The sequence below is a fragment of the Anser cygnoides genome, chromosome 21, assembly GCF_040182565.1.
Source record: "Anser cygnoides isolate HZ-2024a breed goose chromosome 21, Taihu_goose_T2T_genome, whole genome shotgun sequence".
Lineage (NCBI taxonomy): Eukaryota > Metazoa > Chordata > Aves > Anseriformes > Anatidae > Anser > Anser cygnoides.
The window spans coordinates 3,324,587-3,342,914 of NC_089893.1; the positions used below are offsets into that span (position 1 = coordinate 3,324,587).

Consider the following 18,328-nt stretch of genomic DNA (forward strand, 5'->3'; position numbering starts at 1 on the left):
ACAGCCGTTCTGGGCTGCCTCAGCAGCTCTGTCACCGTGTGTGGGTGTCCCCGCGCGCAGCCCTCCCACCCGTGCACGTGCACCTCCCCTGCCAGCTCATCCCCAGCTGGGGCCGTGCCACCAGCGTCCCCAGACGTGACGAAGCACTGGGTGCTGCCCACCCTGCGCCCACGCACCCCTCCAGGAAGCGAGGTGTCAACAGCCAGCTCCATCCGTGTGCAGATGTTAGCTGACACCTCGCAAGGAAATTGGTATTCAGGCCCATTCCCAAGGCCACAAGCAAGTCCCAGGCTCTGGGGAGTGCCAGCCACATGCCAAGCATCTGCCCCTTCCCTCCCCAGCAGCTGCTGCAGGATGGCAGCACAGCCGAGCCTGCTAACGGGAATCTTCCAGCTACAAAAACTGCCAGAGCCTCCTGCTGCCCGCACACCGTGGCCAGGTGCTGAGCACCGAACGAAGCAGGGGTGCGGGGCTGGCAGGGTGCTCACTGGTGCAGCACCCACGGGACCGCACAGATCTCCCTCTGAGGCACACGTGCAGGGGGAGTGAATGCACTCAGTGCTTCACTATTAGCTCCCCCAGCTATTCAGCACCCCTAGGGGGTTTCCATCACTCCTAGCCCCCACCGAGAGCACTAACCTCACCCTGCCTATAGCCCCTTCCTCCCGGGGAAGGCAGCACCTGCCTGCAAGGCGGGAGGGAGCTCAGGAGGAGACGAGGAGAGCCCAGCGGGGCAGATGACCAGCCCTGGGTCACACTCGGGGAGCCACGGCGAGCCCTTGAGCTGCCCGTGCTGTTCATTCCTGCCCTTGTGCTCCTCCACTGATTGCGCAGCCAAGGCCATTTGTCAGCCTCCCGCGCCAGACGCGCTCTGCACCAGCCCCGCGGGTCTGGCAGCAGGGCAGGCAGCCAGGCCCTCCCAAAGCTGGCTCCTACGAGCCCACACCTGGGACTCCAGCTCCATTTACAGCAGCCACCGTTTAGGGATATTCGACTTCCCACAGCTCCCACATTTGAATGCTCGCAGGAAGCTTTTGTGCATCTCCTTTGCATGAGTGCTCAGCCCGGGCAGCCGCTGTCCTGCTACCAAGCACCCCATCAGCTGGCAGGGAGCGTCATGGGCTTTGTGCAGCTGGGATCAGGAAGGGATAAAGTTCATCGCAGGAGTTGTTTAGGCTGCTCCAACTTGCACCAACACACCAGGACACGTGCGTGTCAGACTCCCCTAAGCCACACGCTGCTAACAGAGAGCAAGCAGCCTGCCACGGCCAGCAGCACGCCCAGCTGCACAGCTAGCTAAAGGTGACGCTCACGCCATAAAAATACTTACCTGGCCCAAACTCCACAAGACCCATGGGAAATTACAGCAACACATGTCCTGGTCCCTGGCGGATTTCCTCCCTTCAGGAGAAGGGACGGTCCCCGCTCAGCCCGGAGCACAGCAGGGGCTCTCCCCCACACACTTCTTCCTCTGCCCTAGCACATGGAGCGATGCTGCCCCAGCAGCTCTAGCCCAAGCAGCTTTTTCTGGCTCTAACTTTTTCACTCTGGGTCTGGATCACATTTACACTCAGCTCCCATATCCCCTGTGCCCCGGAGCCCTGGGGATTGCAAGGTGCCCAGAGCTCAGCACCCTGCTAGCTCACCGGCTGCTTTCCTTGGGACGTTTCTTCCCCCAGGAACAAAAAGCTGCTGGCATTCAGAGGAGTGTCAGGGAAAGCGGCCCGAAGGAGGGTGCTCCCAGCCCCCCCAGAGCACCCACATCCAGCTGCAGCCCCCAGCTTCGGCCCCGTCCCGAGGGCCCCTCCAGGGGCAGGGGCGCAGCAGCAGGCACCGGGCACCGCCGCGCCGCGACCCCCGGCCCCCGGGGCTCGGCCCCGCGCCCTGCCACGGCCCGGCCCGGCTCCTGCCCGCAGCTCGCTTGGCTTCTGCCTCCCCCTAGCGTCGCAGAGCGGAGAGGCTCGTCCCGGCCGGGCCGAGCACGGAGCTGGAGGGCCCGGCCCCGTGGGGATGCTCCCGGGCTCCTCAGCCCCGGCCCGGCCGCCGTGCGCCCACCCCGGGGTGCCCGGAGCGCACAGGGCGCCACCGGTGACTCCTCGCAACCGCTGCTCCGGGGCGTGTGCAACAGGGAAACGGCGGCTGAAATGTTATTTACTTCACCTGGGAGGATAATTTAAGACCGTGGAGCGCCGCTGCTTTGGCAGCTCCGTTGCTATTGATGGATGCGCTGCCTTTTCCGAGAGCCGAACAAAGGGAGAAGGAGGCATGTGGCTGGCTCCCCGCCAGCCCGGCCCCATCTCCCCACGTCGTCAAGTGTTCCTCTTTGGCTCCATTAGTCACCATTTGCTGCTCTCCTGTTTTAACTAACGAGGAGACATTTTGCTTCGCGTTTCCTCCCAGGCCAAACGCGTCCCTGGCATGGCGGAGATGGCATAGCAGCGCAGGCAGGCTCCTGGCGGGGCGAGACGAGCAGCCAGCATCTCTGGCTGCTGCTCCTCGTCGTGTCCTGGTGCCTCCCCTCCTCGTATTTACGGTGGATTGAGCACAAAAGGAGCTGGTCGGAGCCCCTCTCCCTTGTACCCTTCCGTCCAGAGGCTGGCAAACAGTTGGTGCCTGGGGGCAGCCGTTCTCACCTGGGCGCCTTCCCCGAGGAAAAGGGCACTCCGTCTGTCCACGGTATTATTACCCGATCCCCTTTGTGTCACAGAAAAGATTTCCTCTCAGAAGATTAATGGCTCAAGGGAGTGTGAGAGAAATCCTCCAAGATTGCCTGGTTGAGGGAAGAAGCTGAATGCTTCCTTCCCGAGGCCAGCAGCTCCCAGCTGACCCTTGGGGCTGGGGCTGGTCCCGTGGGCACCCCCTGATGGGGGCTGCGGCTCCCCTGCCCCAGCCCTGGGGGGAGCAGGAGCCTTTTGCTGGGGCAGTGATGGGAGGAAAGCAGCCGAGCAAGGACGTGGTGGCCTTTCCTTGTGACCTCGCCACTCCACTAGCTCCTGGCACCAATGCCCAAAGTGAAGGACCGCAGAGGTGCGTGCCGGGGAGCGGACTCCCCGACCTGGGGGCTGTGCACGTCCGTGTGCCCACCCCATGGTCCAGGGCTGCCAGCAGGACACCTGCCCTGGCACGGGGAGGCCACCTATTGTACACCTTCCCTTCTGGTGGTCCTGGTTCCCCAGCTCCATCCTGCTCTGATAACAGCCTGGTCTCCAAACGTACACCCAGAGCAGCCAGCAGCTCCTCGGGACCGCTCTCCGTGTCACCCCGTGTCCGCTGGCACAGCCCCCAGCCGGGTGTGCAAAGGGCTGTGCAAGCGTGCGTGCACGCGTGCGGCGGCGGTGAGCCGTGCAGAATAATGCTATTAATGCCATCTGGTGCCGAGACAGAGATCCCCCCGCACAGGGAGCCAGACACGGCTTTTCTCTCCCATTAATCTGCCCCCCACCCCCGAGCCGGAGGGGCCGGGCGTGCAGGGCTCTCCGGGGGGGCTGGTGCCAGGGGACGCGCACCCTGAAGGGCATGCGTGTCCCCGAGCCCCCCCGCGGCCGCACACGGGGGAAAATGGGGAGCCCTGAGCCTGGAGGCCATGAGGGCCCCTCCTGAGGATGGGGTCCGTCTCCCACGCCAGCTGCACCCCCGGATGCTGCGCCCTTGGCTCCTTCTTTTGGGGGGGACGCAGCCACAGGGTGCCCCCAGAGCGGGGGGCGGGCAGGGCCGGCCCTTGGCTCGTGCCTCGTCGGTGCCATAAAATGGGGGCTGCTCCCCCCCCCGAGGGCTCCGGCTCCTGCTGGAGCTGTGCGAAGCTGCCACGAGTCTTTATTAGTGGGTCAGTGTCAAATCAAAATTATATTTCAAAATAATCTCCTTACCGTGTTCAGTAAGCACCTCAGATTATACAAATTGCACGGATTTTGTCTAATAACCTCCCCCCCGGCTAATCCTATTTTCCTGTCAATGTCTGACCTCGACTGAAGCCCAAATGAACCAGGTGAGCCAGTTTCTCCTCCGCCAGCAGGGTGGGGGCGTTTGGCTTTGCAGAACACGGAGCGATACGTGCTGAAACCCTCTGGGGCCCTGGACCCATCAGGGGCTAAATTAAAAAAAAATAATTTAAAATAAAACAAAGTGAAATAAAGTAAATTAAAAATAAAATAACAGAATAAAGTGAAATCAATAAAATAATAAAATAAACAATAAAATAAATCCAATGAAATAAAATAATATAAAATAATGGAATGGAATAAATGGAATGGAATGGAATGAAATGAAATAATGAAATGAAATGAAATGATTTCATTTTATTTCGTAATAAATAAATTATTAATTAATAATAAACGATATTTTATTATTTATTAATAAATAATAAAATGTAATTAATTAATAAATAATAAAATATAATATTTATTTAATTGATTAATAATAAAATATTTAACTTATTAATGAAATGTTCTTTATTGTTTTATTTATTAATTAATTGTATTTAATAAAATTAAACAAAAATTTATTTTATGAAATAATATAATTTTACTTTATTTATAAAATAAAAAAATTTTGATTTTAATTTTAATTTTATTTACAAATTAAAATATAAAATATAAAATAAAATAATAAGAAAAATAATAATAAAAATAAAATAAAATAAAAAATAAAAAAAATAAAAAATAAAATAAAATAAAATAAAATAAAAATAAAAAATAAAAAAATAAAAAAAAAATAAAATAAAATAAAATAAAATAAAATAAAATAAAATAAAATAAAATAAAATAAAATTAAAATAAAATAAAATAAAATAAAAATACAAAAATAGGGGAAGTGCTGGCGGGGAGGGCACCAGAGGAAGCCCCCAGCCCGGCGATGGGGGGCGGACCCCAGCCCCGCGGGGGGCAGCACGGCCCCCGGCAGCCGCGCACCGCCCGCCGCCAGGTGTCCGCCGTGTGCTGCCGGCTGCGGGGCTCCGTGCCCACGGCGCTGGGATTCCCCCCCTCAGCACCCAGCTGCAGGAGACGTTGCTCGGTTTTGGGCTGCGAAGCCAAAGATCCGGAGGCAGAAACGCCCCCCCCCCCCGCCCATGCCCAGCTCGAGCGCTCCGAGAGGAACAGGCGCGCCCCGAGCCCCTCGCACCCAGCTCGTGCCCGCGTGTGCCCACAGCCTGCGTGGCTCGGGCTGGGCACCCCAGGAGAAGGGCAGGATTTGGGCACCCACCGCCCACACTCACGCAACGGGGACCTTTCGTCAAAGCCACCCAGGTGGCCGGGAACAGGGACGTCCCCCCCCCTCTGCGGGACCCGACACGAACCAAGGAAACCAAGAGCCAGCCCCTTCGTGCCGCCGGGGTGCAGAGGGACCAGCAGGGACCCGTGCTGGCTCTGCATGGTGGAAGATGCCCGCAGGGCGTTGGTGCTGGGCCAGGAGAGTGGGCGGCCCAAACGCCTGGGGCACAAAGTTTAACCTCTCTCAGCTGGAACTTTATTAGCCACGAAACACTCGCAGGATCTGACGGAGGGGAAAGCACGAGGGCAATTTGCGTCCCGGCCTCGCCCGGGGTGAGCAGGGGAATGGCGGAGGCACTGGAGCGGGGCGAGGGGTGGCCCTTGGCAAGGACAGCTCTGCCTCGGACCAAGCTCTCCTTCCACGGCATCGTGGCAGCTCTGAAACCGGAGGGAGTGGGAGGTTACGGCACGTCCTGGCTCCTCTCCTCCTGAGCCAGACGCCCACATGGGCATTTCCTCGAAGCCTCGCGGGGCTCCCAGCATCACCCCCAGCCCTGGCAGCCCCGGGGAGCCCGGCTGCCAGCCCGCAGCATCTCCTGCGGCCTACCTGCAGCTACAGGTCCTCCTCGTTTCCTTGTCTGCGGAGCAAAAAGCAAGGGGAGAGGCGTTACACGGGGCGACGTGGCTGAGACGCAGGGAGGGTGAGCCAAGTCCCCTGCGGCCAGCAGGAGAGGTGAGGCCGACCTAAAACCATACCCACCTCCTCTTCTTCTTCCCTCCGCAGTGGAACCGCTGGCCTGGGGGCAAGAGGAGCAGCTGGGGCCTCTCGTGGCTGCAGCCCCTGCCCCAGCTCCCCCCCGAAACCCCCACGAAGCGGTGCTGCTCCCGGGGCTGTCCCCCCGCTGGGACCACCAGCTCTGCCTCCTGCGGGCTGTCCCTCTGCCTCCGCGCCGGGGCTGGCCCCCTGCACAGCACCCACAGCCCAGTGCTGGGCGGTGCCGACCCCACGTGCTGCCTCCTGGCCCCCAGTGCTCCCCAGCAAAGCCCGAGCACTCTCCTGGGTGCCCATGCATCTCCCCAAGCTGCCCCTGTGGTTGCAGACGCAAGTGGTTTTCTTATATTTCTCCCCAAAACTCTTCAGCAACGTCCCTGCACGCTGCTGGAAGCCCGCAGGGGGTGATGCAGGCAGCAGGGGCGGTTTGCAGGAGCCTGGCACCACATCCCCCGGGGAGCTGCCGAGGGCTGAGGGCTCTGGGAAAGCTGGTTTCTCACTCTGGGAATGTCAGAGTTTTCTCTGCTATTTTTAATTACTGACCTTCCCTCTGAAAGCCTTGACGCTGGCAGAGAAACTCTAAATATTTATGTGGTCTCCTTCCCAACTCGCTTTCTGTTGGGAACGTGCCCCGGTGGAAATTTCCCAGGCGTTTCGGGCTGCGGAGGGTCCCCAGCCCTGGCGTGGGGGGTCAGGGCCAGCACCCCGAGGAGGGAGGTGAGGGAGGGTCCCCGCAGGGGAGCAGCACCAGGAGGGCACCCAGCCCTCCCGAGGCACTTACTGAGGATGATGAGGAGCCCGATGACAAACGCCACGACGGCGAAGATCAGCCCCCCGTTGCGGATGGTCTCATAGTCTGGGGGGGAGGAGAGCCGCCGGGGTCAGCCCGCAGGGGGGAGGTGGGAGGTGGGCTGCAGCCCCCGGCCGCCCGGCTCGCACTTACCGTAGCTGAACCTGTCCAGGCCCTGCTCGGGTGCTTGCTCTGGAAGAGAGGAGAGAGCCCAGTGGGAGCCAGAGCCTGGGCCGGGCTCGCAGCGGGCACCTGGACGGGGCGGTGAGGTGGGAAGGACGAGGAGCGAGGGCTGCGAGGAAGAGCGCTCTGATTTCCTCCAGGTTCAGCTGAGCCAGAAAAGGATTCCCAAATTCCTGGTGTCACCCCAGCGAACTCGAAGCTCACCGTGCGTTCGCAGGACGCATTTGCAGGGTGCACGGGTCCTGAGCTCCGGGTGAAGCTGTGCTCAGGGACCCGGCTCGATGGTTAGCAGAAAGCGGTCGCTGTTTGCCCAGGCTGCACGGGGCAGTGGCGCCTCTCCGGAGCACAGAGCAGCCCCCAAGCTGCCACCTTCTCTGGCAGCCTTCCTCCTCACCAGCAGCCTCATCCTCCTGAAGGCTGCGTGTCACCGCGTGGGCCACCTTACCTGCTGGCACATCTTTGCGAGGGGCACTTTGGCCGGAGAAATCCCCCTGGGAAGCCGATCCTGCAGGACTCTGGGGATCCATCCCCGCATCTCCCCCCATTTTCAGCCATAGCCCCCCCAGCCCTGAAATCAGGAGGGCCCAGCCCCACTCCTCGCACTGCGATGTGCCCGATCCTGCCGGGTGGCTGGGCAGGGTGCTGCATGCTGCCCCCCCTGCGGCCCCCAGCACCCTTACCGTCACCCATCATGTCAGCGTGCCGTCCGGCGGGCGTCTCGCTCTGGGAGCGGGCACCCAGGGGGAAGCGCGTTAATTGGGAGACAAACCTCATTAAACATTAACGGCCTCGGTGTAATGTTTATCGCAGTCACGCGGGGAGGCACGGGGCTCCCGCCCACCCTGGGGAGGGAGGCCCAAGAGGGGAGGGGGGCAGGCAGGGGGTGCGCCCACGGTGCCAGCCCAGGATCGGAGTGTCCCTGTGCCAGCCGGGAGGGGAGCAGCACGCCCTGCCCCGCTTCCCAAGCATCAGGCCAGCTGGGCTGCCCTCCTGCTGCGGAGGTGAGAGCCAGCACGGGGCAGAAGGAAGGGCTGGGTGGGACTGAGCTTTGCTGGGGAGAAGTGGGCAGCGTGCCCGGCATGCCAGGTCCCCGCAGCAGCCGGGTCAGCGCTCCCCAGCCAGCACCGAGCCATCCCAGGTGGCCTGGCTGCAGCACGGCAATGCCCGTGCCAGGATGCTGCACCCCTCACCGGCTGGGCCAGCCCCGGCCCCCGGCAGGCAGCAGGCTGCTCGATCCAGTTTGCCCTCCCCCCGAAATCGGCATGCAGGAGTCATGCGCCCAGGCTGCTTGGCGAGGAGTGCCCCAGCCCCAGCCCGTCCCCACACCTTGGGGAGAAGCCAGGCCCCAGGAGGGTGCACGTGGGGCCCTCCGAGCATCCCTGGTGCCACGAAGCCGAGGCACTGCTCAGCTCAGAGCCTCACCAGCGGGAAGTGCCCAGCAGGCAGGACAAGGGCGCTCTGTGCCCGCGTCCCTCGGGGCTGGCTCGCTGCTCACACGCTGCCTTCGCCCGGCCTCTGGCCATTGTTAAAAGTGCTGCTGGCTGCAGAAAGGAGCACGGCACCGAGGGAGCTGCGACAGCCCGGAGCACAAAGCCCTGTCTGTGCTGCCCGGGGTGGGGGGGGGCGCTGCCACTGCCCCCACCCAGGAGCCAGGCTGGCGGCACTGGGGGACAGCGTGGGAAGGGACCCGGCTCTCCGTGCCCGGCTCCTTCCCCGCGGGGACGGGCAGAGCTGCGCCCTGCCTTTCTCCCCACGCTGCCCACGTGGCTGCTGGCCCAAACCTGCATGAAACCCAAGTGCCCCCCGCATGGACAGCCCCCCCTGCACCCCATTTCCCAACCCCTCACACCCCAGGGCTGCCCCTGCCCCGTTCCCCCCTGCAGACTACGCAGCCAGGCACGGGTAGAAACCAAGTTTTATTCCTTGCCCCCTCGGCTGACAGCAGCGAACACACCCGTCCCTTCCCACAGCAGCACGCGCTCCCGCTCAGAAGGAAACACGGTAGCTCGGTTTATTTCACAACAGTCAGGGTATTGCCGTTTGCACACACCACGGGGTTTGCTTTGTTTCGTGTTAACACCGACGGCACGCCACGGACACCACGGTCACTCCAACACCGACACCGGGACACGCACACAGCAACACTGGGGGCTGGGGGCACGGGGGGGGGTGGCTGCGGCTGGGGAGCAGCACGGAGATGGGGGGAGCAGAGGCTCTCGGTGGCAGCGGGATGGAAGGGACAAGGTACACAGGACACAGTCCCTCTGCCTTGCACGGAGGGGATGGAGCGTGCTCCCCGTCCCCGGTGCCACCAGGGGATGTGACAGCACAGAGGGACAGAGCCCACCCACAGCACCTCCAGAACCCCTCGCAAAGCCTCCCGGAGGAGGAGAGCCTTGTCCTGGCGTGCTGACAGCACCACTGCTAAGGGACAAATGCAGCAGTGATGCAGGCAGCCATGTCCTGGGCCTCAGCACCGGGGGAAATGCCGCTGCCCCTTGCTGCCACAGACAGGGCTTTGTTTCAGCCGTGTTTGTGCCGAGCCCTGGGGGCGGCTCAGCCCGCCCAGCTCCATCCCGTGGCACGCAGAGCAGAGCTGGGGTGAGGAGCTGGTTCATGCTGGTTCGCCACCCTCGCTCACGGTGACCCCGTGCCAGGGGATTTCACAGCCCCCTCTGCCCCCCCAGCGGCTTCACACGCTCTGAGCAGCATCCTGCCCCGACAGCATGGTCGTGGCCAGGGATGGAGGGTGCTGAGCAGATGGGACAGGGCCGCACCAGGAGGCTCCCCCTGCCTCACGCCCGGCACCAAGGTGTCCCAGCAGAGCTGAGCCCCGGGATCACCCGTGGGTGCCTGCAGGATTATTGCTGAGCCACAACGTGCAGCAGGGCAGCAGCACCATGCGGGGCAGGCTGCTTGCTGCTGCTCCCAATGCAGCCCACAGAAAGCTGGAAAAGCCCCAAAATGCTGCTGGACTGGTCCACCAGGGGGATGGTGCCCAGCACCGGCACCACCACGCACCAGCGCTCGGCAGCCCCCCTGGTCTGGGCAGGGGGACGGGGGCTGCCCGAGGGGCTTGGTCCATGCACGGCACCGGGCTCCAGGCACAGCCCCAGGGCTCTCCATGCCCTGCAGCTCCTGTGCCCAGGCTCGGGACGGAGCAGGGGAATTTCTGCAGCACCCCAGAGGTGCTCCACAAACCCCCGGAGGCTGCTCGGCCCCTCGGTGGTCCCTGGGCAGGTCGCCAGGGGCAGGATGTGGGTGGCCAGCCCGGCTCCGAGAGGCAAACCAGAGGGAACACAGGCTGGCCGGGGACATCTGCCCACACCCAGCCCCATCACACTCACAGCACGAGAAAGGTGAGGAGAAATCACTATTACAACATCGGCAACAAGGAGCCCTAGAGGCAACGATCACCTTACAGGAACGTCACACAGCACTGGAGGCACAGGACGAGGGGAGCTTGGTCAGGCTGGGAGGCAGAGATCTGGTGTGGAAGTACGGAGGGTAACACGGGCACAGCAGCGCCGCATCTCCCTGGGGGGACCTGGTGCTGTGGGGTCAGTTTCCTTGCAGGCAGTTGGTGTCTGCAGTCCGAGCGTCTGTCCTCGGGTTGCTGGGTCTGCGCGGGGAGGACGGCAGCGAGTGAGGCCAGCGGCAGCACCGCATCCCCCAGCGACCCACACTCTCCTGCCACCGCAGGCTCCACGTTCGGCCCCTCTCCAAAAGCAGACCGCAGCCCAGGAGCTCGGAGAAACTCGGGCTGCAGGGTCCTTGGGCAGGCAGGAGGCGAAATGCCCTCGGGGGTTTGCACCCAGCTCTCTAGAAGCCCTAAAAATAAAACCGCTCGGCGGTGGGAGAGTACAATGGAAGGAAATGTGCTGCTAAGGAAAATCCGGGCAGATGCTTCCTTTTCCTGCCGTGCTGCCCAGGCCTTGCAGAACCTGGGGCTCAGCAGCACCGCACGGTTCCCTGCCCCAGCCCCGTGCTGGGGATGCTGAGCTGCACAGAGCAGAGGGGGGGCCCTGCAGCAGCCCCCATGCGCAGCCCCGGCTGTGACAGCCCCGGTGCCCCCACCCGTGCTGGGACTCACCGCATGGCTCTGGTTCAGTTCTCTGCTTTCTGTGCTCCCGTTGCTGCAAAGGGAAGAGCAGAGGGGCTGCGGAGCCTGGCCGAGGACAACCCCCCTGCCCAGGGCTGGGTGCTCGGCCAGCAGCCGGTGCCATGCAGCTGCACAGCACACGGACCAGGAGCCTTACCGTTTGAGGCAATCAAGTTCTCCGCCTGAGCCTCTTCATCCCCCGGAGCTCTGCAAGGACAGGAGCACAGTGAGGGCAGCTGGGACCAGCAGCCCATCCCCTGGCGCATGAGGGATGCTGAGGAAGGTGCCCAGGAGCACAAACTGCTGCTTTCCCACCCGGGAGCTGTGCAGCGGGGCGTCCCTGCGTGCTGGGCACCAGGCACCCAAAGCGATGCTCGCAGGGGGCACCCATCCCACCCGGGGTGCTCCTGGGATGAGCTGGGCACGGGGCAGAGATTCACCAAGGAGGGATGCTGCCCTCACTCACCTGGGCTTCTGGTTAAAACTGCACCTGCACCTCCTGCCTGCAAGAGGAGAGAAACACCGTCAGCGAGGCCAAGTGGGACTGGGCCACGGCCTTTCCCGACGGCTGCCCCAGCCCTCCCCCGAGCCCCGCTCCCCAGCTCACTGAGGATAAGCAGGATGCCAACGGTGAACAGGACCACGGCAAACACCAGCCCGCCGATCCTCAGGCTTTGGTAATCTGCGGGAGGAGACAGAGAGACCTGTTTCTGCCAGGTTCAGGGGAGGGACAGCAGCTTCTGCTCCCCATGGCACACACGTGCGCATCCCTGCCGGCATGGCGATGCTCACCGTAGTTAAAGGGGTCTTCCTCCTTCTCCTGGGTGCCCACTGGAAATAAGCAAAGAGTGTAAGGCGAGCGCGCTGTGGGGTGAGCAAGCCTCCCGGCTCAGCCCCTGCACCCAGCACAGCCCTGCTGCTCCATGGCAGGGCTCTGTGCTGCCTCCTGCTCATGGCAAGGCTCTGTGCTGCCCCACGCCACCCCCCCTCTGACCCAGCAATTGCCCCAGCAGGTTTCTGCTGAGTTTTCTGGCACCCAGAGGCACCGGTACCCACCATCTGCCATGGCCGCCGGCACCAGCAGGGAGCACAGGACGATCAGCGCCGCGTCCATGGCTGCTGCGAGAGAGGGGAGAGCGGGGTCAGCACCTGCAGGAGATGGGGCACAAGGGCGCACGGGGAGGGCTGCAGGCAATGTGTGCCCGACTGCGAGGGAGAAGCCCTGGGCTGAGCCCCCCCTGCCACCAGCGGAGATGGGGAGAATGAGAAACACCCGGCAGCCCCAACCCCGGGTGCCACAGCTGTGCCCCGGCCACCCCAGGGCACTGAGGCTCATGGGGGGCAAAGGATGTGCTGGGAAGGACTGCAGCAGGCAGGCAGACCGTCATTTTGTGCGGACCTGTGCTGCATTTTGAGCAGCCTCTGTGCTGCCGGGGCTGCAGCAGGACCCCCGAGGCGCTGGCCCTGCTCGTGGCACAGCTGCCAGCATCAGCTCAAGGTTGTGCCGCACGCGATGGGGCGAGCAGGGGGGCTGCGATCTCCCCATCAAGGTCAAGGCTGCGTCCTTCACTCGGAGCATGTTTTAATTTATGCCAATTAGCATAGCAATTACCTTCCTACAATGAGGCCTGTGACCCTTGATAGCTAGCTCGTGGCTGCGCTTGCCCCCCAGCTCCCCGTGCTCACCTGCGGCAGCAAGGAGGGCCCGTAAATAACCCGGGTCCTGCCTGACGGCGCAGCCTGTCCCCGTCCCTTCACCAGCACCGACCTGCTGTGCCTTGCGCGGGACCAGGAGGTGCTGAGCATTGCCCCCCAGACTTCTGGGGGACACTGAGGACCCACAGCCCCACAGGGGCTCAGAAAACACAGAGCTGCCAAGACAGCACCCTGCACCCCTGGGCGCTGCCGTGGCCTCGGCTCCATGGATGCAGCTCCTGCGAGGGACCGAGACCAGGAGGGCAGAGGTAGGTCTGGCCCTGCCTCCCCGACCACCTGCAGCCGCTCACCTGTGTGTTTGTCTGCGTTTTGTGGCTGCCAGGTGGTCACCAAGCCCCCAGCGGTGCGGCTTCGCTGCGCTCTTGCTTCCCACCGAGAAGCCAGGGAGTGTCAGGGGGGCACCCACGGGTGCAAAGCGCAGAGGGGCCACCACGCTGTGTGCTGGGGGACACGGAGCTGGGGCCACCCTAAAGCACCGGGGTGGGCCCGGTGCCAGCTCCCTGCGCACGGTGCCGGGCGCGGTGGCCATACATGGTGTGGGGCACGGGCAGACATGCGGAGGGGCTCGCTGCTGGCACAGGCAGGACGGGGTTATCGGGGCCCTGCGCGGCACCGATAGCACCGCACGCTGCTGAGCCGCTGCAGCTGCCGTGTTGGATGAGCTCCGATAAGGAAGGGGCCCTCGACAGCAGGAATTCAGCAAGCTGGCGGATGCGGATCCCTACAGCCCCTCCAGAGCCTGACCCAAGCTCTGTCCCAGCCCCCCCAGCTGTCAGAGGGGTGGCAGGCATCTGGGGCTCCATGGGCACCAGGGTCCCCCGGACCTTCTGTGGTCCCCATCGCACTGTTTGAGGACCCCCAGGAGCCCTGCAGGACCCCCACGAGCCCTCCCACCTTGGAAGCAGCCCCTGGCCCCGCCGAGGCAGGGAGCACGTTTCCACAACCCCATTTATTCACCGTACCGAGTCGCTTCCCATGATAATTCACGTCCTTCCCTCCCTTTCCGTGTCCTGTCATTTTGAAGCAAATGTGCTTTATCTGAACGCTGGAGGCTTTCATTTCCCCTGCCTGCAGCTGCCGCTGCCATTGTGCGGCGCGGGGCTGCGATGCCGCCGGAGCGTGCCGCTGGCTGCCTCTGCCCAGGCAATCCCCCTCGCTCGCCCAGGCACGTAATGCTGGATAATTACCAGGTTTTAGAAACGCGTACAAAGAGCCCAACAGCTGGTGATACAGTAACTTCTGGTTGCACATTTTCCTACGGCCTTTATCTCACGTCCTTTAACTGTTTTCTGCCCGGGCGGCCCGTGCCAAGCCAGGCACCACCTGGCAGCATGCTGTGCGCGCACCGAGGGGCCGTGCCGAGCTGGGGGCCAGGCACAGGCGCTGCTGTCAATCCCCTGCTCGCTTTTTGGCTTCTCGAGCTCAGTGCAGCCGAGCTGAGCTTTTCGCCAAGCCAAGCGCACAGCACACATATGTTCTTTGTTTTGCTAACTCGGTTCTTGCAGCTCACACACTTCTGCACGCTAAAACTTAGCTCCACGCGAGCTAACCGTCGGGCCTGGCAGTGTCCTCGCCAGAAAAACAAACACGGCATTCTGGAGTGCAGATGAGCCTGCTTCTCCTCCAAGGCAGCATATGCTCTGTGAAACGTCACAGGTTTTTGGGGTTGTTTCAAGCTGGCCCACCCACTTTTTTTTTTTTTTTTTTTTTTTTTTTTTGTGTGAAGCTGAAGCAAAGCGAGAAAAGCAAACACTGCACGGGGTTTGCCTTCAGCCTGAAGCGCTCGGGGCACGGAGCCGCTGCTTGTGGCCGAACCCCGCTGTGCCCCAGCACAGGGGCAGCAGGACAGCAGGCACTGCACGAGGGGTGGCTGTACGGCCCCGCTCCCCGGCACGCGGCACTGCATCCCCCCCGTTACTGACCCCAAGTTTGCAGCCGCCAAACAAAGCACCAAGGCGCCCGTACAAACCACTGTGACCGGGGAGCGCGGCGCTCGGCACGTGACTAGAATCAAAACATGTTTTTTTCCTCTTAAAACTGCGATCGGCTGTAAAGCAGGGAGGCAGAGCGGCACAGGAAGCAGGGCAGCGGTGCCCAGGGCTCTCCTGCCCTCCCGCCTTGGCCCAGTCAGCAGTTTTAATGGGGAAAACAAAATATTGCCCCCCCCCTCCAATCCCTTATCCCCATCCCTATGGGGCCAGCAGTGCTCCGGGGGCTCAGCCGAGCTCTGCAGGCTGGGGCATCCTCAGCTTTTGGCAGCACCAGGGCTCTGCTTGGGGCAGGGGGAGACACGAGGTGCTCTTGTGAGCCCGGCGGTATATGAGGACGCAGACGGGGCAGGAGGAGGACACCAGGCATTTGGAAGAGGCTCCCAGGGCTGGGAGCAGCTCCCAGGCACCGGAGCTGGCCGGAGGCTTCCCCGCCCTGCTGCCTCTTCTCCGAGCCTGCAGCCAGCCTGCCTCGCTCCATGCGGGGCACAGCCACTGCCCGCAGCCTCCTGCTTCTGGAGAACCCCTCCTCGCCATTCTGCACGTCGTCTGGGCACTGCCCGCGTGTGTGCTGTGTGTGCGAGGGGGAGGAGAGGGGGGAAATCCAGGCAGAGGGACCCGGTCCCTCCTGATGAGTTCTCCGAAGCACTGCAAATCGTGCCAGAGCAAGGCAGGTGAATTTGTAATGGTCTTGCGTCTTGAAGCACCCTTTCCCTTTCCATTGTTTTGCAGAGATCAGCCCTGTCAAGTCTCAGCGATCACAGCCTAACGCTGGGCAGCCTCCTTCCGTCAGGAGCCCCGAGGGCACCTCCTGGAGATCAGACCTAGTTAAGATCTCCAGTTTCTGTGCAAAGCCCCCAAGACCGTGGCAGCAGCGCTCGGTTGCCTGGAGCGTTGAGGAGTGTGCATGTGTGAATGGACATTTCCAGCTACGCATCGATGTGCTCTTCTGCCATTTCACGTCAGCATCAATCTGGCTATTAATGTGCCTGTTGTTGTGCCTCGCTCCTAAATGAGAGGGAAGGAGGATTTTCTGCCCCCACCATGCCAGCACGGACAGCACTTCCCAGATTTGCTGCCGATTCAAAGGCTGGCCAGGTAGAAGACACAACTGACCCGACTAACATCAGGTTATCTCTCGTGTATCTGGGGCACCGCCCCAAGGCGGAGGATATTCAAAGAAAACCCTCTCCAGGAGCCCCAGGAACCCAAACTTCAGCCCTGCTCTGGCTGAACGAGACTCATGCAGACCCCCAAGGACCTGCCCTGACCTCACAAAAACACACGATCATAGGGGATCACTGAACACAGCTAACCAAGGCTCAGCCCGCACCCCGTGCTCCGTCCCTCACCCACACCTCGGTGCCGAACTTGCCTCCTGGAGGGTTTCTTCCAGCCCCGGGGCGGTTTGCCCCAAAGCATCAGGGACTGCTGGACAAATCCACGTGCCTGTTACGGGGCTCGCTCGCAGCCCCCGGCACGCTGAGCCGTTTCCCCAGGCGACAGGAGCAGGCTCGTCAGCGGCTCCGCTCGCCCTGCGTTTGAGAGCAGCCTCCAGCGCAGTGAGGCTGCTAATGGCTGCCGGCAGGGAAAGCCCTCAGCGCCAGCTGAGCAACAGCCGCCTCCTCCCGCCTGCTGGCTCCTCGTTTGCTTAGATCAGCAGGTGCCATAAAGCTCCAGTTTGCAAATGTCCCTGCCCGGTGCCGCGGCACACCCGGCTGGAGCCCAGGCTCCACTCGCCAAGCTGGGGAGTCGAGGCGGAGGTGACCTGGTGGCTCCCGGTGCTGAGAGAAGTCCAGATCGCCACCAGGCACCGCAAGAACAGCCCAAGAGAACTATTCCAAGCTCCCATGCATCCACAGTGCTCCCACCATCAGCTGAGCATCAAATAAGGGGCATTTTCTGTGGGGTGACCTGCTCCTGGATGCTGTTCCAACCAGGAACCACCACCGACAAGCACCATGAGGGGCAGCCGGGGCACGGCCACCCCGCAGGACGTCCCCGCACACCCCAGTGCCCTCACCATGCTTGGGTACACGACAGCTGCAGGGCCTGGAGGCTCTTTTACAACCTGGAAACACACAAACATCCCGAAAGGCAAACACAGGGGAACAGCTACACACACAGCCCCCCGCTTACCGTACTGGGAGCTGTCCTCACCACGAAGTCTCACCTCCCGACAAAAGCGCGACTCCTCGCAAGCCTCAGGAAAGGAGCTCAGCTCCAAGCAGGGCCGTGAAACACGAGCCTCACGAGAGGAAGACGCGGGCAGCGCCACGTCCCGTGGGCACGGGGTGTTTGCTGGCCGCCCGGCGAGCAGGCTGCAACAGGTGGCCTGGCGCTGCCGCGGCCGCGCTCCGTGCTGGCAGCTTTCCCTCGCGCGCTCCCATATCTCCACCCCGTGCTGCCTCTGAACACAGCACCCAGACGGCACTCCGGAGCCACCTCCATCTCCAGCTGGGAGCGAAAACACCCCTGGGACTGAAAATCCCAGCGGGAGCCAGCGGCACCTCCGAGCACCGCGGGCTGGCCCAAACGCGTGCCGGGGATTGCTCCACGTCCTAATCCACGCTCGGCTTTCCCGGGGGGCCGCCCTGCCACGCTGCACGGCTCACTCACAACCCCACAAACCACCTGTCACTTTCCCTCCCACGGCGATATTCCTGCAAGATCCGAGTTCCACCGCATGGCCTCCGACGTCTGTTCCTTCGTTGACCAAGCGCTAATTACACACCCGGAGCGCCACGCTCTCCCTCTCCTCCCGTACGCCTTCCCGGGATAACGCGCCCAGCTGTTTACCACCGCCACGGCGTTACCGAAATATTTACCAACATCACCCAAACGCTGCCAGCGGGGCGCAGCCCCCTCCCCTGTCCCCACCATCCCCACGGAGCCCGGCGAGCACCGGCGGGGGCCACGCGCGCCCAGGGTGTGCCCACGGTGGTCTCCGGTGGGCACGGCCGTGCCCGAGCATCCTCCCCGCGGGGGGGGGGGGGGGGGGACCGGGATCCAGGCGACGAGGGGACGAGGGGACCGCGGTAGCACCGTTACCATGGCAGCCGCCGGGCCGGGGATGCGGGCGGCCCGAGGCGCACGGCGATGCCCCGGGCCCCGACGGTTCCCCCCCGGCGCACGGCGACCCCCGGGGGCACGACCCCGGCACCCCTCGGTTGCCCCCCCGAGGCGGTGCCGGGCAGCCGAAAGGCGCTGGGGGGATGCTGGGGGGCGTGAGGCTGTGCCCCCCTTCCCCCGGACCCACCTGAGCTCGCCGGGGTGGGGGGGGGAGAGGGGCTGGGGCCGGCGCCCCCCGCTGCTCCGGGCCGGGAGGGGCCGCGCGGGGCCGAGCGGCGGCGGGCGGCGAGCGGCGGCTGCACAAAGGCGAGCGGCGAGGGGGGGCCGGGAGGGGCCGGGAGGGGAGGGGAGGGGAAGGGAAGGGAGGGGAGGGGAGGGGAGGGGGCGGCGCCTGCCGCAGGGTGGGGGGCGGCGGCGGCACCGGGAGGGGGGCTGCGGGCTCGGGGATGGGGCTGGGGGCTTGGGGATGGGGTCGGGAAGGGGGGCTCGGGGATGGGG

The 18,328-nt window shown here is 62.9% G+C and overlaps 2 protein-coding genes across 17 annotated transcripts; both read right to left on the reverse strand.

Annotated features, from left to right (window-relative positions):
* Positions 1–2,920: 2,920 nt before the first annotated feature.
* On the reverse strand, positions 2,921–7,749 carry FXYD2 (FXYD domain containing ion transport regulator 2). Of its 4 annotated transcripts, none has more exons than XM_066981075.1 (6): positions 7,398–7,494; positions 6,923–6,961; positions 6,761–6,835; positions 5,968–6,004; positions 5,815–5,845; positions 3,879–4,087 (listed from the first exon to the last, which is right to left on the reverse strand). In XM_066981075.1, the coding sequence occupies exons 1-5, from the start codon at positions 7,477–7,479 to the stop codon at positions 5,821–5,823; spliced, it is 258 nt and encodes an 85-aa protein (XP_066837176.1). In that variant the 5' UTR covers positions 7,480–7,494; the 3' UTR covers positions 3,879–4,087; positions 5,815–5,820. The 4 variants fall into 4 exon arrangements, with proteins under 4 accessions (XP_066837177.1, XP_066837176.1, XP_013042721.1 ...); XM_013187267.3 differs by lacking the exons at positions 3,879–4,087; positions 7,398–7,494 and adding exons at positions 5,441–5,645; positions 7,633–7,749; XM_066981074.1 differs by lacking the exon at positions 3,879–4,087 and adding an exon at positions 5,441–5,645.
* A 1,106-nt stretch (positions 7,750–8,855) lies between these two features.
* Positions 8,856–18,103, reverse strand: FXYD6 (FXYD domain containing ion transport regulator 6). 13 transcript variants are annotated; one of them, XM_066981070.1, is made up of 8 exons: positions 18,018–18,103; positions 12,111–12,170; positions 11,847–11,885; positions 11,662–11,736; positions 11,521–11,557; positions 11,212–11,261; positions 11,046–11,088; positions 8,856–10,574 (listed from the first exon to the last, which is right to left on the reverse strand). In XM_066981070.1, the coding sequence occupies exons 2-7, from the start codon at positions 12,166–12,168 to the stop codon at positions 11,060–11,062; spliced, it is 288 nt and encodes a 95-aa protein (XP_066837171.1). In that variant the 5' UTR covers positions 12,169–12,170; positions 18,018–18,103; the 3' UTR covers positions 8,856–10,574; positions 11,046–11,059. The 13 variants fall into 13 exon arrangements, with proteins under 13 accessions (XP_066837171.1, XP_066837172.1, XP_013042714.1 ...); XM_066981071.1 differs by having other exon boundaries at positions 12,111–12,173; positions 18,018–18,096; XM_013187260.3 differs by lacking the exon at positions 18,018–18,103 and adding an exon at positions 17,587–17,656.
* Between the last annotated feature and the right edge of the window lie 225 nt (positions 18,104–18,328).